The following is a 17539-nucleotide window of genomic DNA, read 5'->3' on the forward strand; positions in this document are numbered from 1 at the left end:
AAGTGCAGTCCTTTTCCTACTGGGTTAGTTTCTAAAGTCAGCATGAAGTTAAATGCATGTAAGATAGAACTACACAAAATTTTTCACTTTTCCAAAAGAATCAACAGGTTCTTTTCCATAAAATAAAAAGAAATAGTTTTGTTCCTTCTATATTTATACATTTTAAATGCTGAAATCTTTTCCTACTACTGAGATGAGATGAATCTGACTCTTGGGTTGAAATCTTTGTACTGTAGAAACTAATCTTTCCCATCCAATGTATTAAAAAAAAAAAAAAAAATCACCCACAGACAAATTTACCTATTTTTGCCAGTGTTCCAATAAGAAAAAAAGGAGAGACAGGGATCAAAGCAAAGGGGAAAGTGGTAAATTTCATGACAGCATATACCTTCTTGGACTCTATATTCTCAAGGAACGTGCCTAGTGGGCAGCTCCTGCTGGTCTGCATTATCCACTAGGAAATACAGTCTAACATCTTCTCAGGGATTTACAGACATATTTGAGACCAAAAAAAATTTTAATACAAAAATACAAAGAGGAAAGAAAAAACTAAATAAAATAAATATTTAATTAAATATAAAAAAAGAAAAGAAAGGGAAGGAGGGAGGAAGAAAGGATGATGCAGATTAATCTTTGCAGCTGTTTATTTCATTCTACCCCTCAGTTCAGCGTTTTCTGAAGTGTGTTCTGCTGACCATTCATCGCATGCGATGTGGTTAATAATTCTGTGTGAAAAAACTTCTTTGGATAAGCAAATTTTAGAAATACTTTTTAAACACATTTCTTGTCTGTGGGAATTCTCAGAGCCTCTAATGTGTATTCAAACACACTATGAAACTCCAAAAATAGAAGTTTGGCAAAATTCCAATGGTCCAAAAACTCTTGAAAATGTCCCAAACTCCTGCCAAGAGAACAACCAAGTCCTGGCCCAGTAAAGCTCTAGCTCTAGAGTCTCTCAGACTAACCACCGGAGCCAAAATAAAAACTCAGAGTGCAAGACATCTGCATACTGGAGTACCCTCTCTACTTTGGCAGAGCAAAAATGCCCCATTTTTGGGTCCCACACTGAGTAGAACGAGTGGATAATTCCCACAGCATACGGACTCCCCTGTAATACTAACTTTCAGTGTGAAGTTTCCAACTCAAACACATTTACCTGCCCTGTGGATGTTCCAACTGCCATGGTTAAGGCGCCATTAAATTTCAAAGCTGAAATTGTTGGTAAACTGTTTATCCTGAAAGGCAAAATATTCATGTCCATGTAAATATGGCCAAAACTCCTTCCAAGCAGCAAGTTCATTATTAATTCTCACTTCAAATCTAATAAGAAAAATCATATTTCTGACCTTCTGTTTAAAAGGTACTAAATCCAAACTTTCATCATCAAAATAAAAAATAATCTTTACAGACAATGAAATCTACCTTCAAAAACCTATGGATTATCCTCTTAGAAAAATTATAAGAAATACTCTCAAAGTAGCTACAAACAAAAAAAGTCTGAAAAATGAAAAACCAACTGAAAAGAAGCAGTTTAACAATATCTTCCATTTTAATGAAGTTAGAAAAATATTTACAGAAACACCCTCTTTTTAACATAGGAGGAATCAGTTTTATATTTAGGCATGGTTGTACCCATTTCCATTTTAGAGTTAGCCATGTCAAGCTAACTAAAAGCCTAAACCCCAATGGGGATCCTAAAACTTCTAAAAGTACCAAAGACTCAAATGTGCTTCTCACCATCTAAGAATATCAGTACCAAAGCAATAGTTAATGACAGAGAGTGCTAGCTTCAATCAGATGTAGACAGGAGTCCTGATTTCAATATTTACAGTCTACATGCCCTGGGACCAGTCCAATTAGTTGACTGGTGAGCATCACCAAGTCTCTTAGGCCACCTAAAGCCTCAGCCAGTAATTACACTGAAGCATCTGTTTGGAACCTTGAGGCCTCACATCCACATTAATTTGGATCATTTACTCTTCAAAATGAACTTTAGAATCATTTTTCAGTACAGTGACAGGTTATTTTTCTCTACTTATTCAAACATTTTGTTTCTTAATAAAATGTCATTTTCTTCAGACAGGTTTATCCCTCTGTATTTTAAAATTTTTGTTAGAAATGAGAAGTTTTTTCCACTGTATTTTTCTGGCTGGTTGTTGCTGATAAATACATGTATTTTGTAACCACACGACTTAACTTTCATATTAGTTCTTACAGTTTTTCTGTTGATTATACTGGGTTTCTCAGCAAACAATTATATCATCTGTAAATAATGATAGAGGACATCTGTCCTCACCTTTCCAATATTTATACATATTTCTTTCTCTCTTATATTAGCTCAATCTTCCAAATTTTGTTAAACAGAGGGTGATAGTTTATGATGTTTGTGTAGGAAAAAAAAAAGTTAAATAGAAAACAATAAATAATATCACCCAAACTGAATTAGCAAGAAAAACTGTTAACATTTCGTACACTTCCAGATTCTTTCCTATGCCAATAAATATGCGTTCATTTTTTTCTTGTAAAAATTTGCTATAACACCATAGGTAACTGTATAATTTGGAACAGCTTTCCCAGATAGTATATATGCTTCTGCAACATAATTCTTAAAGGCCGTACAAAGTATTGTGCCTCTGATGGATGTTTCTTTATCTATAAAACAAATACAGTAACAGGACTTAAAACCAAGGGTTGGTATGAGCATTAAGTAAGTGAATATAAGTAAAAAACTTAGAACAGTTGCTGGCAAAGAAAAGTGCCATTTGATAGTTTCTATTTCTACCATGCTCATTAATCAATATCCTCTTGTTTAATATCTAGGCTCTTTCTAACATTTTAATATTATTAATATTGTTATATTAGATGCCTTGGGCTAAGAATTATGGGACAATATCCACTCTGTACATGCTGGTAGAAGTTTAAACTGAAGTAAGTTTTCTGTAAGGCAATTTAGCAAAGTGCATCAAAAGCCTTAAAAACATGCACTCTTTAACTCAGGAATTCAATTTCTACAAATTTTCCCTCAGGAAACAATTCACAGAACTATAAATGGATGTATTAAGGTGAAAAACCATAATATATCAATAGGGATCTAATGACTTAAATTATAGTTTTATCTGCTTGTGTACATGCAGAGGTTTTTATTTTCTTTTCATTTTTTTTTTTTGTGAACATAATTAACATTTTTATAGTAAGTATAAATCATTTTTACAAAATAATAAAATTATTCTTCATTATTATTCCTGTTAACATTTTGTTTGGTCTATAGGTCATGACTGGGTAATTGTTGAGGTGTGGACCAGGTCCCTAGGTGACATACTTGTACTATGACCAGGTTAATTAAAAGATTGTGGCAACGTTCCTGTGAATACAGAAGAGAACACCTCTGTTGTGAAGGGAAATGCAACAAGAATAATTAAATAAATTGACTTTTTTTTTACTGATAAATTTCCAATTCTTAGAGACAACCTTTATATACATGGAACATGAAGCAATGTTAATACTGTGAAGAAACGAATTAAACAAACACACTTCCCAAAAAAAAAAAAAAAAATTATTCTTTTAAAAATCAACAAAAGGGTCATCATTTAACCTCCATGACAGCTGAAAAATACCCATCAGCAACAACAAAAGAGGTCACTAAAAAATGTTTGTAAGTCAATATTTTATTTTAAAAAATACATGCAAATAAATATTCCTATGTTTTTAAAGACTCCAGTCAAGATTATTTTCTCATATCCCTTCTTTAAATTTTCTACAATGTTACTTTTATCATAGCCATTAAATTTTAAATAGAAACAGCCTTAAAGTTTCTAATTGGGATGACAGAAAAGTTTTGGTAATGGATGGTGGTGACGGTAGCACAACAATGTGAACATAATTAACAGCACTGAATTGTATATTTCAAACTGTTTAAAAGGAGAAATGTGAGATTGTACATATGATACTAAAATAAAAATAAAAATAAAATAAAAACCCAAGGAACCTCACAACACAAACAGTAAACCCTCGAGTTAAACCATGGACTACAGTTTATACTACAATTATAAAAATGTGCTTTCATCAATTGTAACAAATGTACCACACCAATGCAAGGTGTTAATAATAGTGTGGTATATGGGAAACCTGTCTTTTGTATATGATTGTTCTAAAGGAAGGGAGGGAGGAAAGAGCCTTAATATATATTATAAATAACTCCTGCAGGCCTGTTTTCTAAAATGACTTTTTCAAGATGATACAATCAATGACAGAGCTTTTTCTGTCAATACAAGCCTGTCTATTCCAATTCAAAGACAAATTAATGTTTAAAAGTGAGAGAAAAATAACCTTTCTGCTTCTGAGGTACTGAGTTCCTTATTACTTATAATCAGTTTTCTATTTTCTAAAAATAATTATATTTCTGATTCATCTTCTTTCATGCCCATATGAAGAAATAATATGCATTTTCCATTGATCAATTCTATTAAAAAATGTAGAATGAGTGAATTTTCCAATTTAAACTTGTTTAATATATTATCCTCCACACCATGATTAATGAAGTTTGTTTGTTGGCACTACATCAATAAAATTTAGTAACAGGAAGAAAATTATTTCCTATGCTCACTTTAAATGGCATAATTAAGAGATGAAAAGACATTAATTCATTCATTCTTTACTTACATGAGGAAAAATATATACAGGCACAGACATGTTTTTCTAAATATTGGAAAGTAATTCTTAACTTTTTCTAGGTCAAGGCTCCTTTACATAAACTGATTCTTTAAAAAAAAGAACTATGGATCCTGTCATCCAGAAATGTGCAAATCACACAAAATTTCACAGTAAATTCACAGAGTTCACAGTTTCTATACAAAGCTACAGGTAAGTGGTCTGATCAACTGAAATGAGTATATACTAGTAAAAAAATCATTATCTTGAATATCAAAAGCCCAGAGTAAAGGTGTTCTTAAACTGATTATAGCAAATAATCTCATGTCAAGGATTTGACCAATATACCTGTATATGTGTCAATATGAGCACAGAAAAATCTATCAAAGGATATATACCAAACTGCAACAATAATCACCTCTGTTGAATTTTTACTTAATTCAATCCTATGCTTTGTTTTAGAGGGTTTTATCCCCCCAGGTGTGTTTTACTTTTTTAATTGTTTAAAATTTAAGAATTAGGAAAAAAGGAACAAGAAAATATTGAAAATGCTTACTTCTCTACACCTTAGAATTCAAAGCACATCTTTTTGCTTGCTAATCAGGGAGGAGACAGACTTCTGATTCTATTACTAGATCCTACAGAAATGGAAATACAAATTCCAGTAGTATTCTTGTTTTAACAAAATTCTAATGCACCTAAAGAAATAAGATATTCTTTATAGTACTGTAGAAAGAAATTTTATCTGGTTTACCTGCTTAGTGAGCTTTTAAAGGAAACAAATTTTAAGTAAAACAATCACAAAACTACAACCTCAGATATAAGTCTTAAGAGTTTTGTCCTTTAGGCATTTTTTTTTTTTTAATGTTGATACATTTCCTTAAATCGGAAGCTGATGAATGGTCCAACTATAAATTAATCTCTACTTACTCTGAATCTGCTGTGACACTACTTAATGCACAGTCTAATAGGCCTACTCGATTTCGAATTCTTGGGTCCCAGCACTCCACTCGACCCTAAACAAACAAACAGTAATCATTTCAATAATAGCTACCATTTGAAAAATTGTACACACACACACACACAGAAAAAACCAACTAATAACTGTGATTATCTCATGGAGAATAAAAACTTAACCTTTTGCCTTATATCCTTTTAGTACTGCTTAAAGGTTTTACCATAAGCTGAATTTCTTGGATAAAAGAAAAGATGTAGTTAAGAAAAAAATGCAGTGCAGATCCTGGACTGGATCCTAGACTGGGGAAGGGGGGCTGTGGGGAAGAACAGCTTTGAAGGTTTGAGGACTTTTTTAGTATAACTGGGAAATTTTAAATATTTAAATATTATTATATAAATGTTACATATATAATATATAATATTATATTCATGGTAAATTTCTTAGGTATGATAATGGTACTGTGCTTTCATAGGAGAAAGTCCTCATTTTTAGGAAATACATTTTGAAGCATTTAGCTGAAATGTCATAATATCTGCATCTTATTTCCAAATGGTTCCCCCCACCCCAAATATATTATGTATATAGATTTATATGCACAGAGAAAGAGAAAGAAAGAAAGCAAATGTGAAAATGTATATAAGTGATTATGGGACTATGTTTTAAACTTTTCTGAAAGTGACTTAAAAAAAAAAGCTGGGGTAAAAATAAAGTTAAAATAAAGATAAAAAAAGAATCACCAACAACAAAACAAAGGAGCAAATGAGGTATATTCATTTAACAGAACACTATGTAGCCACTAAAAAGAATGACACAGCTACATGTACTAGACAAAAATGTTCATAATCTGTAAAGTAAAAAAAGCAATTTATGAAAAAAAATAATATGCCATTTGTCTCTTAAAAAAATATTCATACAAACATAGAAAAACCTCTGACAGGAATGAACAACTATAAGATGGTAATGTGATCAACTGATTGTATATTTTGGATGACTGTATGGCATATGAATGAATCTTAATAAATAATAAATAAATATTAAAAAAAACAAAACAACTCTGACAGGACACAGAACAAACTATTAACAGCATTTACTTAAGGGAATAGGATCGGAGAAGGGGAGAAGGAAACCATACTTCTCACTTTGTCATCTGCTGTATTCTTTAATTTTGTAATGGTTAAAGAAAACAAAAGCATACACAAAGATTAAAAAAAAATTGTTTAATATACGAACTGCCTTAAAACAAGACTTCAAATATACTTAGAGGGCTTGATCCCATTAATCTTCTAATATTATTACAAATACGTATGTCACAAAAATGAATTAAGAGAAATCTTACAAATCTTACAGCAGATGGTCCCAAATAATGTAGTATATATCTATGCATTCTCGAAGTAAAAGACTTTAAGACCATTAAAAAAAGTTATTTTTTAACCATGCTGGTTTTCTATAACCTAAATTTGAGTACTTCCATTGCTAAAGCCTCCTTTCTTTGACACTTCAAAAAGCACAAAACGCAAGCACTTATGTCCGATCTTAAAATATTGACTATCACAAAAGACAACAAAATCTAATGTATAATGTCAGAATTAATGTAAAAATAAACTTTTAAATCTGGTCTGACTATGCATGTCAATTTTTAAGCCTTCAATAATCAAGGAATTTCAGGAACCTCAGCCTATGGAGCACTATCTACCCCTCCCCGAAACATGTCCCAGTGCTGGTCTTAAAACAGCTGACGAAAGGGCAGCCCATTCTAATATATAATTTCTCTTACAGAGTACGTTTCCTGGTATCTAGCCTAGATTGCTCTAAGGACTCTATCTAAAAACTATTTTCTCACAGCAACTAGTTTAAAACTTCCCCTTGGTGATCTCAAGTAAAATAATTACCAAGAGAATAATAATTACCAAGAGAATACTTCACTGGCCTGATTTAGGCATAAAAGTGTTAAAACATATTCAAAACAGTTTTACCTATTTCTGTTACCGCAATTCATGTGCCCCATTTCAAATTATAATCTAGTAACATAAAAATAATTTGAGTAGAGGAACCTACATTTCATCCATATGGAATTTGTTTAATAAACTATATAGTACATCAAACAGTGAACACCTGTCTATGAATTCAGGAAATTAATTTGGCAATAAAAGTACCAACATATAAAGATTCCCATTATATACTGTTATATTAAAATAAAAAGCAGGCAGGAGGCAGGGCAAGATGGCAGACTGGTGAGCTGTATGTTTTAGTTACTCCTCCAGGAAAGTAGGTAAAAAGCCAGGAACTGCGTGGACTGGACACCACAGAGCAATCTGTCTTTGGGCATACTTCATACAACACTCATGAAAACGTGGAACTGCTGAGATCAGCGAAATCTGTAAGTTTTTGCGGCCAGGGGACCCGCGCCCCTCCCTGCCAGGCTCAGTCCCGGGGGAGGAGGGGCTGTCAGCTCCAGGAAGGAGAAGGGAGAATTGCAGTGGCTGCTCTCATCGGAAACTCATTCTACTGATTCAAACTCCAACCATAGATAGACTGAGGCCAGACACCAGAGACTCTGAGAGCAGCCAGCCCAGCAGAGAGGAGACGGGCATAGAAGGAAAACAACACGAGAAGCTCCAAAGTAAAAGCAGAGGATTTTTGGAGTTCTGGTGAACACAGAAAGGGGAAGGGCGGAGATCAGGCCTTGAGGCGCATATGCAAATCCCGAAGCAAGGCTGATCTCTCTGCCCAGGGCACCTTTCCTTAATGGCCCTGGTTGCTTTGTCTATTAGCATTTCAATAACCCATTAGATCTCTGAGGAGGGCCGTTTTTTTTTTTTTTTAAATCCTTTTTGCTTTTTCTAAAACAATTACTCTAAGAAGCTCAATACAGAAAGCTTCAAAGAATTGAAATTTGGGCACGTCAAGTCAAGAGCAGAAATAAGAGAGCTCTGAGACAAAAGGCAATAATCCAGTGGCTGAGAAAATTCACTAAACAACACAACTTCCCAAGAAAAGGGGGGTGTCCGCTCACAGCCACCATCCTGGTGGACAGGAAACACTCCTGCCCATCGCCAGCCCCATAGCCCAGAGCTGCCCCAGACAACCCAGTGTGACGGAAGTGCTTCAAATAACAGGCACACACCACAAAACTGGGCGTGGACATTAGCCTTCCCTGCAACCTCAGCTGAATGTCCCAGAGCTGGGAAGGGGGAGCAGTGTGAATTAACAGAGCCCCATTCAGCCATCATTTGAGCAGACTGGGAGCCTCCCAACACAGCCCAGCAGCCCAGAACTGCCCTGGGGGGACGGCACTCACCTGTGACATAGCACAGTCATCCCTCAACAGAGGACCCGGGGTGCACAGCCTGGAAGAGGGGCCCACTTGCAAGTCTCAGGAGCCATACGCCAATACCAAAGACTTGTGGGTCAGTGGCAGAGACAAACTGTGGCAGGACTGAACTGAAGGATTAGACTATTGCAGTAGCTTTAAAACTCTAGGATCATCAGGGAGATTTGATTGTTAGGGCCACCCCCCCTCCCCGACTGCCCAGAAACACGCCCCACATACAGGGCAGGCAACACCAACTACACACGCAAGCTTGGGACACCAATTGGGCCCCACAAGACTCACTCCCCCCACTCACCAAAAAGGCTAAGCAGGGGAGATCTGGCTTGTGGAGAACAGGTGGCTCGTGGACGCCACCTGCTGTTTAGTTAGAGAAAGTGTACTCCACGAAGCTGTAGATCTGATAAATTAGAGATAAGGACTTCAACTGGTCTACAAACCCTAAAAGAACCCTATCAAGGTCAGCAAATGCCACGAGGCCAAAAAACAACAGAAAATTATAAAGCATATGAAAAAACCAGACGATATGGATAACCCAAGCCCAAGCACCCAAATCAAAAGACCAGAAGAGACACACCTAGAGCAGCTACTCAAAGAACTAAAGATGAACAATGAGACCCTAGTACGGGATATGAAGGAAATCAAGAAGACCCTAGAAGAGCATAAAGAAGACATTGCAAGACTAAATAAAAAAATGGATGATCTTATGGAAATTAAAGAAACTGTTGACCAAATTAAAAAGATTCTGGACACTCATAGTACAAGACTAGAGGAAGTTGAACAACGAATCAGTGACCTGGAAGATGACAGAATGGAAAATGAAAGCATAAAAGAAAGAATGGGGAAAAAAATTGAAAAACTCGAAATGGACCTCAGGGATATGATAGATAATATGAAGCGTCCGAATATAAGACTCATTGGTGTCCCAGAAGGGGAAGAAAAGGGTAAAGGTCTAGGAAGAGTATTCAAAGAAATTGTTGGGGAAAACTTCCCAAATCTTCTAAACAACATAAATACACAAATCATAAATGCTCAGCGAACTCCAAATAGAATAAATCCAAAAAAACACACTCCGAGACATATACTGATCACACTGTCAAACATAGAAGAGAAGGAGCAAGTTCTGAAAGCAGCAAGAGAAAAGCAATTCACCACATACAAAGGAAACAGCATAAGACTAAGTAGTGACTACTCAGCAGCCACCATGGAGGCGAGAAGGCAATGGCACGATATATTTAAAATTCTGAGAGAGAGGAATTTCCAGCCAAGAATACTTTATCCAGCAAAGCTCTCCTTCAAATTTGAGGGAGAGCTTAAATTTTTCACAGACAAAGAAATGCTGAGAGAATTTGCTAACAAGAGACCTGCCCTACTGGAGATACTAAAGGGAGCCCTACAGACAGAGAAACAAAGACAGGACAGAGAGACTTGGAGAAAGGTTCAGTACTAAAGAGATTCGGTATGGGTACAATAAAGGATATTAATAGAGAGAGGGAAAAATATGGCAAACATAATCCAAAGGATAAGATGGCCGATTCAAGAAATGCCTTCACGGTTTTAACGTTGAATGTAAATGGATTAAACTCCCCAATTAAAAGATATAGATTCGCAGAATGGATCAAAAAAATGAACCATCAATATGTTGCATACAAGAGACTCATCTTAGACACAGGGACACAAAGAAATTGAAAGTGAAAGGATGGAAAAAAATATTTCATGCAAGCTACAGCCAAAAGAAAGCAGGTGTAGCAATATTAATCTCAGATAAAATAGACTTCAAATGCAGGGATGTTTTGAGAGACAAAGAAGGCCACTACATACTAATAAAAGGGGCAATTCAGCAAGAAGAAATAACAATCGTAAATGTCTATGCACCCAATCAAGGTGCCACAAAATACATGAGAGAAACATTGGCAAAACTAAAGGAAGCAATTGATGTTTCCACAATAATTGTGGGAGACTTCAACACATCACTCTCTCCTATAGATAGATCAACCAGACAGAAGACCAATAAGGAAATTGAAAACCTAAACAATCTGATAAATGAATTAGATTTAACAGACATCTACAGGACATTACATCCCAAATCACCAGGATACACATACTTTTCTAGTGCTCACGGAACTTTCTCCAGAATAGATCATATGCTGGGACATAAAACAAGCCTCAATAAATTTAAAAAGATTGAAATTATTCAAAGCACATTCTCTGACCACAATGGAATACAATTAGAAGTCAATAACCATCAGAGACTTCGAAAATTCACAAATACCTGGAGGTTAAACAACACACTCCTAAACAATCAGTGGGTTAAAGAAGAAATAGCAAGAGAAATTGCTAAATATATAGAGACGAATGAAAATGAGAACACAACATACCAAAACCTATGGGATGCAGCAAAAGCAGTGCTAAGGGGGAAATTTATAGCACTAAACGCATATATTAAAAAGGAAGAAAGAGCCAAAATCAAAGAACTAATGGATCAACTGAAGAAGCTAGAAAATGAACAGCAAACCAATCCTAAACCAAGTAGAAGAAAAGAAATAACAAGGATTAAAGCAGAAATAAATGACATAGAGAACAAAAAAACAATAGAAAGGATAAATATCACCAAAAGTTGGTTCTTTGAGAAGATCAACAAGATTGACAAGCCCCCAGCTAGACTGACAAAATCAAAAAGAGAGAAGACCCATATAAACAAAATAATGAATGAAAAAGGTGACATAACTGCAGATCCTGAAGAAATTAAAAAAATTATAAGAGGATATTATGAACAACTGTATGGCAACGAACTGGATAATGTAGAAGAAATGGACAATTTCCTGGAAACATATGAACAACCTAGACTGACCAGAGAAGAAATAGAAGACCTCAACCAACCCATCACAAGCAAAGAGATCCAATCAGTCATCAAAAATCTTCCCACAAATAAATGCCCAGGGCCAGATGGCTTCACAGGGGAATTCTACCAAACTTTCCAGAAAGAACTGACACCAATCTTACTCAAACTCTTTCAAAACATTGAAAAAAATGGAACACTACCTAACTCATTTTATGAAGCTAACATCAATCTAATACCAAAACCAGGCAAAGATGCTACAAAAAGGAAAACTACCGGCCAATCTCCCTAATGAATATAGATGCAAAAATCCTCAACAAAATACTTGCAAATCGAATCCAAAGACACATTAAAAAAATCATACACCATGACCAAGTGGGGTTCATTCCAGGCATGCAAGGATGGTTCAACATCAGAAAAACAATCAATGTATTACAACACATTAAAAACTCGAAAGGGAAAAATCAATTGATCATCTCAATAGATGCTGAAAAAGCATTTGACAAAATCCAACATCCCTTTTTGATAAAAACACTTCAAAAGGTAGGAATTGAAGGAAACTTCCTCAACATGATAAAGAGCATATATGAAAAACCCACAGCCAGCATAGTACTCAATGGTGAGAGACTGAAAGCCTTCCCTCTAAGATCAGGAACAAGACAAGGATGCCCGCTGTCACCACTGTTATTCAACATTGTGCTGGAAGTGCTAGCCAGGGCAATCCGGCAAGACAAAGAAATAAAAGGCATCCAAATTGGAAAAGAAGAAGTAAAACTGTCATTGTTTGCAGATGATATGATCTTATATCTAGAAAACCCTGAGAAATCAACGATACACCTACTAGAGCTAATAAACAAATTTAGCAAAGTAGCGGGATACAAGATTAATGCACATAAGTCAGTAATGTTTCTATATGCTAGAAATGAACAAACTGAAGAGACACTCAAGAAAAAGATACCATTTTCAATAGCAACTAAAAAAATCAAGTACCTAGGAATCAACTTAACCAAAGATGTAAAAGACCTATACAAAGAAAACTACATAACTCTACTAAAAGAAATAGAAGGGGACCTTAAAAGATGGAAAAATATTCCATGTTCATGGATAGGAAGGCTAAATGTCATTAAGATGTCAATTCTACCCAAACTCATCTACAGATTCAATGCAATCCCAATCAAAATTCCAACAACCTACTTTGCAGACTTGGAAAAGCTAGTTATCAAATTTATTTGGAAAGGGAAGATGCCTCGAATTGCTAAAGACACTCTAAAAAAGAAAAACGAAGTGGGAGGACTTACACTCCCTGACTTTGAAGCTTATTATAAAGCCACAGTTGCCAAGACAGCATGGTACTGGCACAAAGATAGACATATAGATCAATGGAATCGAATTGAGAATTCAGAGATAGACCCTCAGATCTATGGCCGACTGATCTTTGATAAGGCCCCCAAAGTCACCGAACTGAGCCATAATGGTCTTTTCAACAAATGGGGCTGGGAGAGTTGGATATCCATATCCAAAAGAATGAAAGAGGACCCCTACCTCACCCCCTACACAAAAATTAACTCAAAATGGACCAAAGATCTCAATATAAAAGAAAGTACCATAAAACTCCTAGAAGATAATGTAGGAAAACATCTTCAAGACCTTGTATTAGGAGGCCACTTCCTAGACTTTACACCCAAAGCACAAGCAACAAAAGAGAAAATAGATAAATGGGAACTCCTCAAGCTTAGAAGTTTCTGCACCTCAAAGGAATTTCTCAAAAAGGTAAAGAGGCAGCCAACTCAATGGGAAAAAAATTTTTGGAAACCATGTATCTGACAAAAGACTGATATCTTGCATATACAAAGAAATCCTACAACTCAATGACAATAGTACAGACAGCCCAATTATAAAATGGGCAAAAGATATGAAAAGACAGTTCTCTGAAGAGGAAATACAAATGACCAAGAAACACATGAAAAAATGTTCAGCTTCACTAGCTATTAGAGAGATGCAAATTAAGACCACAATGAGATACCATCTAACACCGGTTAGAATGGCTGCCATTAAACAAACAGGAAACTACAAATGCTGGAGGGGATGTGGAGAAATTGGAACTCTTATTCATTGTTGGTGGGACTGTATAATGGTTCAGCCACTCTGGAAGTCAGTCTGGCAGTTCCTTAGAAAACTAGATATAGAGCTACCATTCGATCCAGCGATTGCACTCCTCGGTATATACCCGGAAGATCGGAAAGCAGTGACACGAACAGATATCTGCACGCCAATGTTCATAGCAGCATTATTCACAATTGCCAAGAGATGGAAACAACCCAAATGTCCTTCAACAGATGAGTGGATAAATAAAATGTGGTATATACACACGATGGAATACTACGCGGCAGTAAGAAGGAACGATCTGGTGAAACATATGACAACATGGATGAACCTTGAAGACATAATGCTGAGCGAAATAAGCCAGGCACAAAAAGAGAAATATTATATGCTACCACTAATGTGAACTTTGAAAAATGTAAAACAAATGGTTTATAATGTAGAATGTAGGGGAACTAGCAGTAGAGAGCAATTAAGGAAGGGGGAACAATAATCCAGGAAGAACAGATAAGCTATTTAACGTTCTGGGGATGCCCAGAAATGACTATGGTCTGTTAATTTCTGATGGATGTAGTAGGAACAAGTTCACTGAAATGTTGCTATATTATGTAACTTTCTTGGGGTAAAGTAGGAACATGTTGGAAGTTAAGCAGTTATCTTAGGTTAGTTGTCTTTTTCTTACTCCCTTGCTATGGTCTCTTTGAAATGCTCTTTTATTGTATGTTTGTTTTCTTTTTAACTTTTTTTTCATACAGGTGATTTGAAAAAAGAAGGGAAAGTTAAAAAAAAAAAAAAAAAAAAAAAAAGAAAAAAGACAAACAAGGGGAAAAAAAAAAAAAAAAAAAAGATGTAGTGCCCCCTTGAGGAGCCTGTGGAGAATGCAGGGGTATTCGCCTACCCCACCTCCATGGTTGCTAACATGACCACAGACATAGGGGACTGGTGGTTTGATGGGTTGAGCCCTCTACCATAAGTTTTACCCTTGGGAAGACGGTTGCTGCAAAGGAGAGGCTAGGCCTCCCTGTATTTGTGCCTAAGAGTCTCCTCCTGAATGCCTCTTTGTTGCTCAGATGTGGCCCTCTCTCTCTGGCTAAGCCAACTTGAAAGGTGAAATCACTGCCCTCCCCCCTACGTGGGATCAGACACCCAGGGAAGTGAATCTCCCTGGCAACGTGGAATATGACTCGCAGGGAGGAATGTAGACCTGGCACCGTGGGACGGAGAACATCTTCTTGACCAAAAGGGGGATGTGAAAGGAAATGAAATAAGCTTCAGTGGCAGAGAGATTCCAAAAGGAGCCGAGAGGTCACTCTGGTGGGCACTCTTATGCACACTTTAGACAACCCTTTTTAGGTTCTAAAGAATTGGGGTAGCTGGTGGTGGATACCTGAAACTATCAAACTACAACCCAGAACCCATGAATCTCGAAGACAGTTGTATAAAAATGTAGCTTATGAGGGGTGACAGTGGGATTGGGAATGCCATAAGGACCAAACACCACTTTGTCTAGTTTATGGATGGATGTGTAGAAAAGTAGGGGAAGGAAACAAACAGACAAAGGTACCCAGTGTTCTTTTTTACTTCAATTGCTCTTTTTCACTCTAATTATTATTCTTGTTATTTTTGTGTGTGTGCTAATGAAGGTGTCAGGGATTGATTTAGGTGATGAATGTACAACTATGTAATGGTACTGTAAACAATCGAAAGTACAATTTGTTTTGTATGACTGCGTGGTATGTGAATATATCTCAATAAAATGATGATTTTAAAAAAATAAAAAAATAAAAATAAAAAAAAATAAAAAAAAATAAAAAGCAAGATGGAGAATCATTGGAAAATATAATTTCTTTTAAAAAAAAAAAACTTTTAAAAATATTATGAACACATATATATGCATTATGCCCATTTGAATACACATAGAAGAAAACTGAAGGGATATACTTCAAACCCTGTAAGAGGGACCTAGGGTGTTGGAAGGTATAAGAGGACACTTTTTAATTTTATACTTCTGACATATTTCCTTTTTTATGAGTTTTTTTATTATCGTAATTAAAAGTGCAAACTGGAAAAATTCTTGGCAACTATGAAGGACACTGTTCCAAAGATACCATAGCATGAAAAGGAAAATGCCATGTATTTTCAACTCAATATTTACTGAATGCTACTATATAAGATGCATATACAAATCACTACCCTATATACATTTAGAATTTATATTGTTTCCATATAAGTTAATTCACATGATTCTCACCAACATCTCTATAAAGTGGGCACGGTAAGTTGAACTGTGTCTCCCAGAAGGATATGTTCAAGTTCTAACCCCCAGTACCTGAAAATGGACCTTATTTGGAAATAGGGTCTTTGCAGATGTAATCGAGTTAAGATGAGGCTGCACTGGATTAAGGTGGGTCCTAAATCCAATGGTGGGGGTCCTCATAAGGAGTGAAAGATGTGGAGGCAGACACAAGCAGAGGGAAGAGGCCATGCAAAGACAGAGGCAGAAATAAGAGTGATGCGACTATAAGCCAAGGAATGCCAAAGTGATGGCAAACACCAGAAGCTAGGAGAGAGGCACAGGACAGATTCTCCCTCAGATCCTACAGAAGGAACCAACCCTCCAACACCTTGATTTTGGACTTCTAGCCTACATAATGTGAAAGAAAAAATTTCTTTTGTTTTATAACCCCCAGTTAGTAGTAATTTGTTAAGACAGCCCTAGGAAAGTAATATAGTAAGCATTACCATCTCCATTTCACAGATGAGGAAACTAAGCCTTGGAGAGAGTCATGGAATTATTGGCCACGTAACAGACAGCTGGGACTGTGTAGCATATTGCCTCCATGGAGAAGAACAACTGTCTGCTGTATTCTCTGTGAGGTGGCGATTCAGCAGTGATGGTGAGCTGGGCTCAGCTACTTAAGACCTTTCCCTCTAGTTCCTGACGATCGATGTATCATGCCAAATCAGAGGCATGATGGGGCAGTCTACAGCAGTGAGGCAGCTGTGTCTGTGTGTGGAAACGCAAATATTCTGTACAAAAGGCAAACCAGTGGCTGTCACCTTATTAGCACCCTGCTCTAAGGAACCAAGCAACACTGTCTTTAATTAAAACTCCAGGCGGGGCAAGATGGCAGACTGGTGAGCTGTATGTTTTAGTTACTCCTCCAGGAAAGTAGGTAGAAAGCCAGGAACTGCGTGGACTGGACACCACAGAGCAATCTGACTTTGGGCATACTTCATACAACACTCATGAAAACGTGGAACTGCTGAGATCAGTGAAATCTGTAAGTTTTTGCGGCCAGGGGACCCGCGCCCCTCCCTGCCAGGATCAGTCCCGTGGGAGGAGGGGCTGTCAGCTCCGGGAAGGAGAAGGGAGAATTGCAGTGGCAGCCCTTATCGGAAACTCATTCTACTGATCCAAACTCCAACCATAGATAGACGGAGACCAGACACCAGAGAATCTGAGAGCAGCCAGCCCAGCAGAGAGGAGATAGGCATAGAAAAAAAAAACACGAAAAAATCCAAAATAAAAGCAGAGGATTTTTGGAGTTCTGGTGAACATAGAAAGGGGAAGGGCAGAGCTCAGGCCTGAGCTCAGGCCCTGAGGCGCATATGCAAATCCCGAAGAAAAGCTGATCTCTCTGCCCTGTGGACCTTTCCTTAATGG

At 36.6% G+C, this 17539-nt stretch overlaps 1 protein-coding gene across 1 annotated transcript in view; it reads right to left on the reverse strand.

Annotated features, from left to right (window-relative positions):
• The window catches only part of NOL10 (nucleolar protein 10), a 208409-nt gene that overhangs the window by 145989 nt on the left and 44881 nt on the right, over positions 1-17539 (reverse strand). Inside the window, exons 9-10 of the mRNA XM_037813078.1 lie at positions 5578-5663; positions 1157-1235 (exon numbers count right to left, since the gene is read on the reverse strand). Of these exons, the coding sequence (XP_037669006.1) occupies positions 1157-1235; positions 5578-5663 (165 nt within the window). The remainder of the gene's footprint in view (positions 1-1156; positions 1236-5577; positions 5664-17539) is intronic.

Source organism: Choloepus didactylus, chromosome 20 (genome assembly GCF_015220235.1).
Source record: "Choloepus didactylus isolate mChoDid1 chromosome 20, mChoDid1.pri, whole genome shotgun sequence".
In the NCBI taxonomy this organism is placed as follows: Eukaryota; Metazoa; Chordata; class Mammalia; order Pilosa; family Megalonychidae; genus Choloepus; species Choloepus didactylus.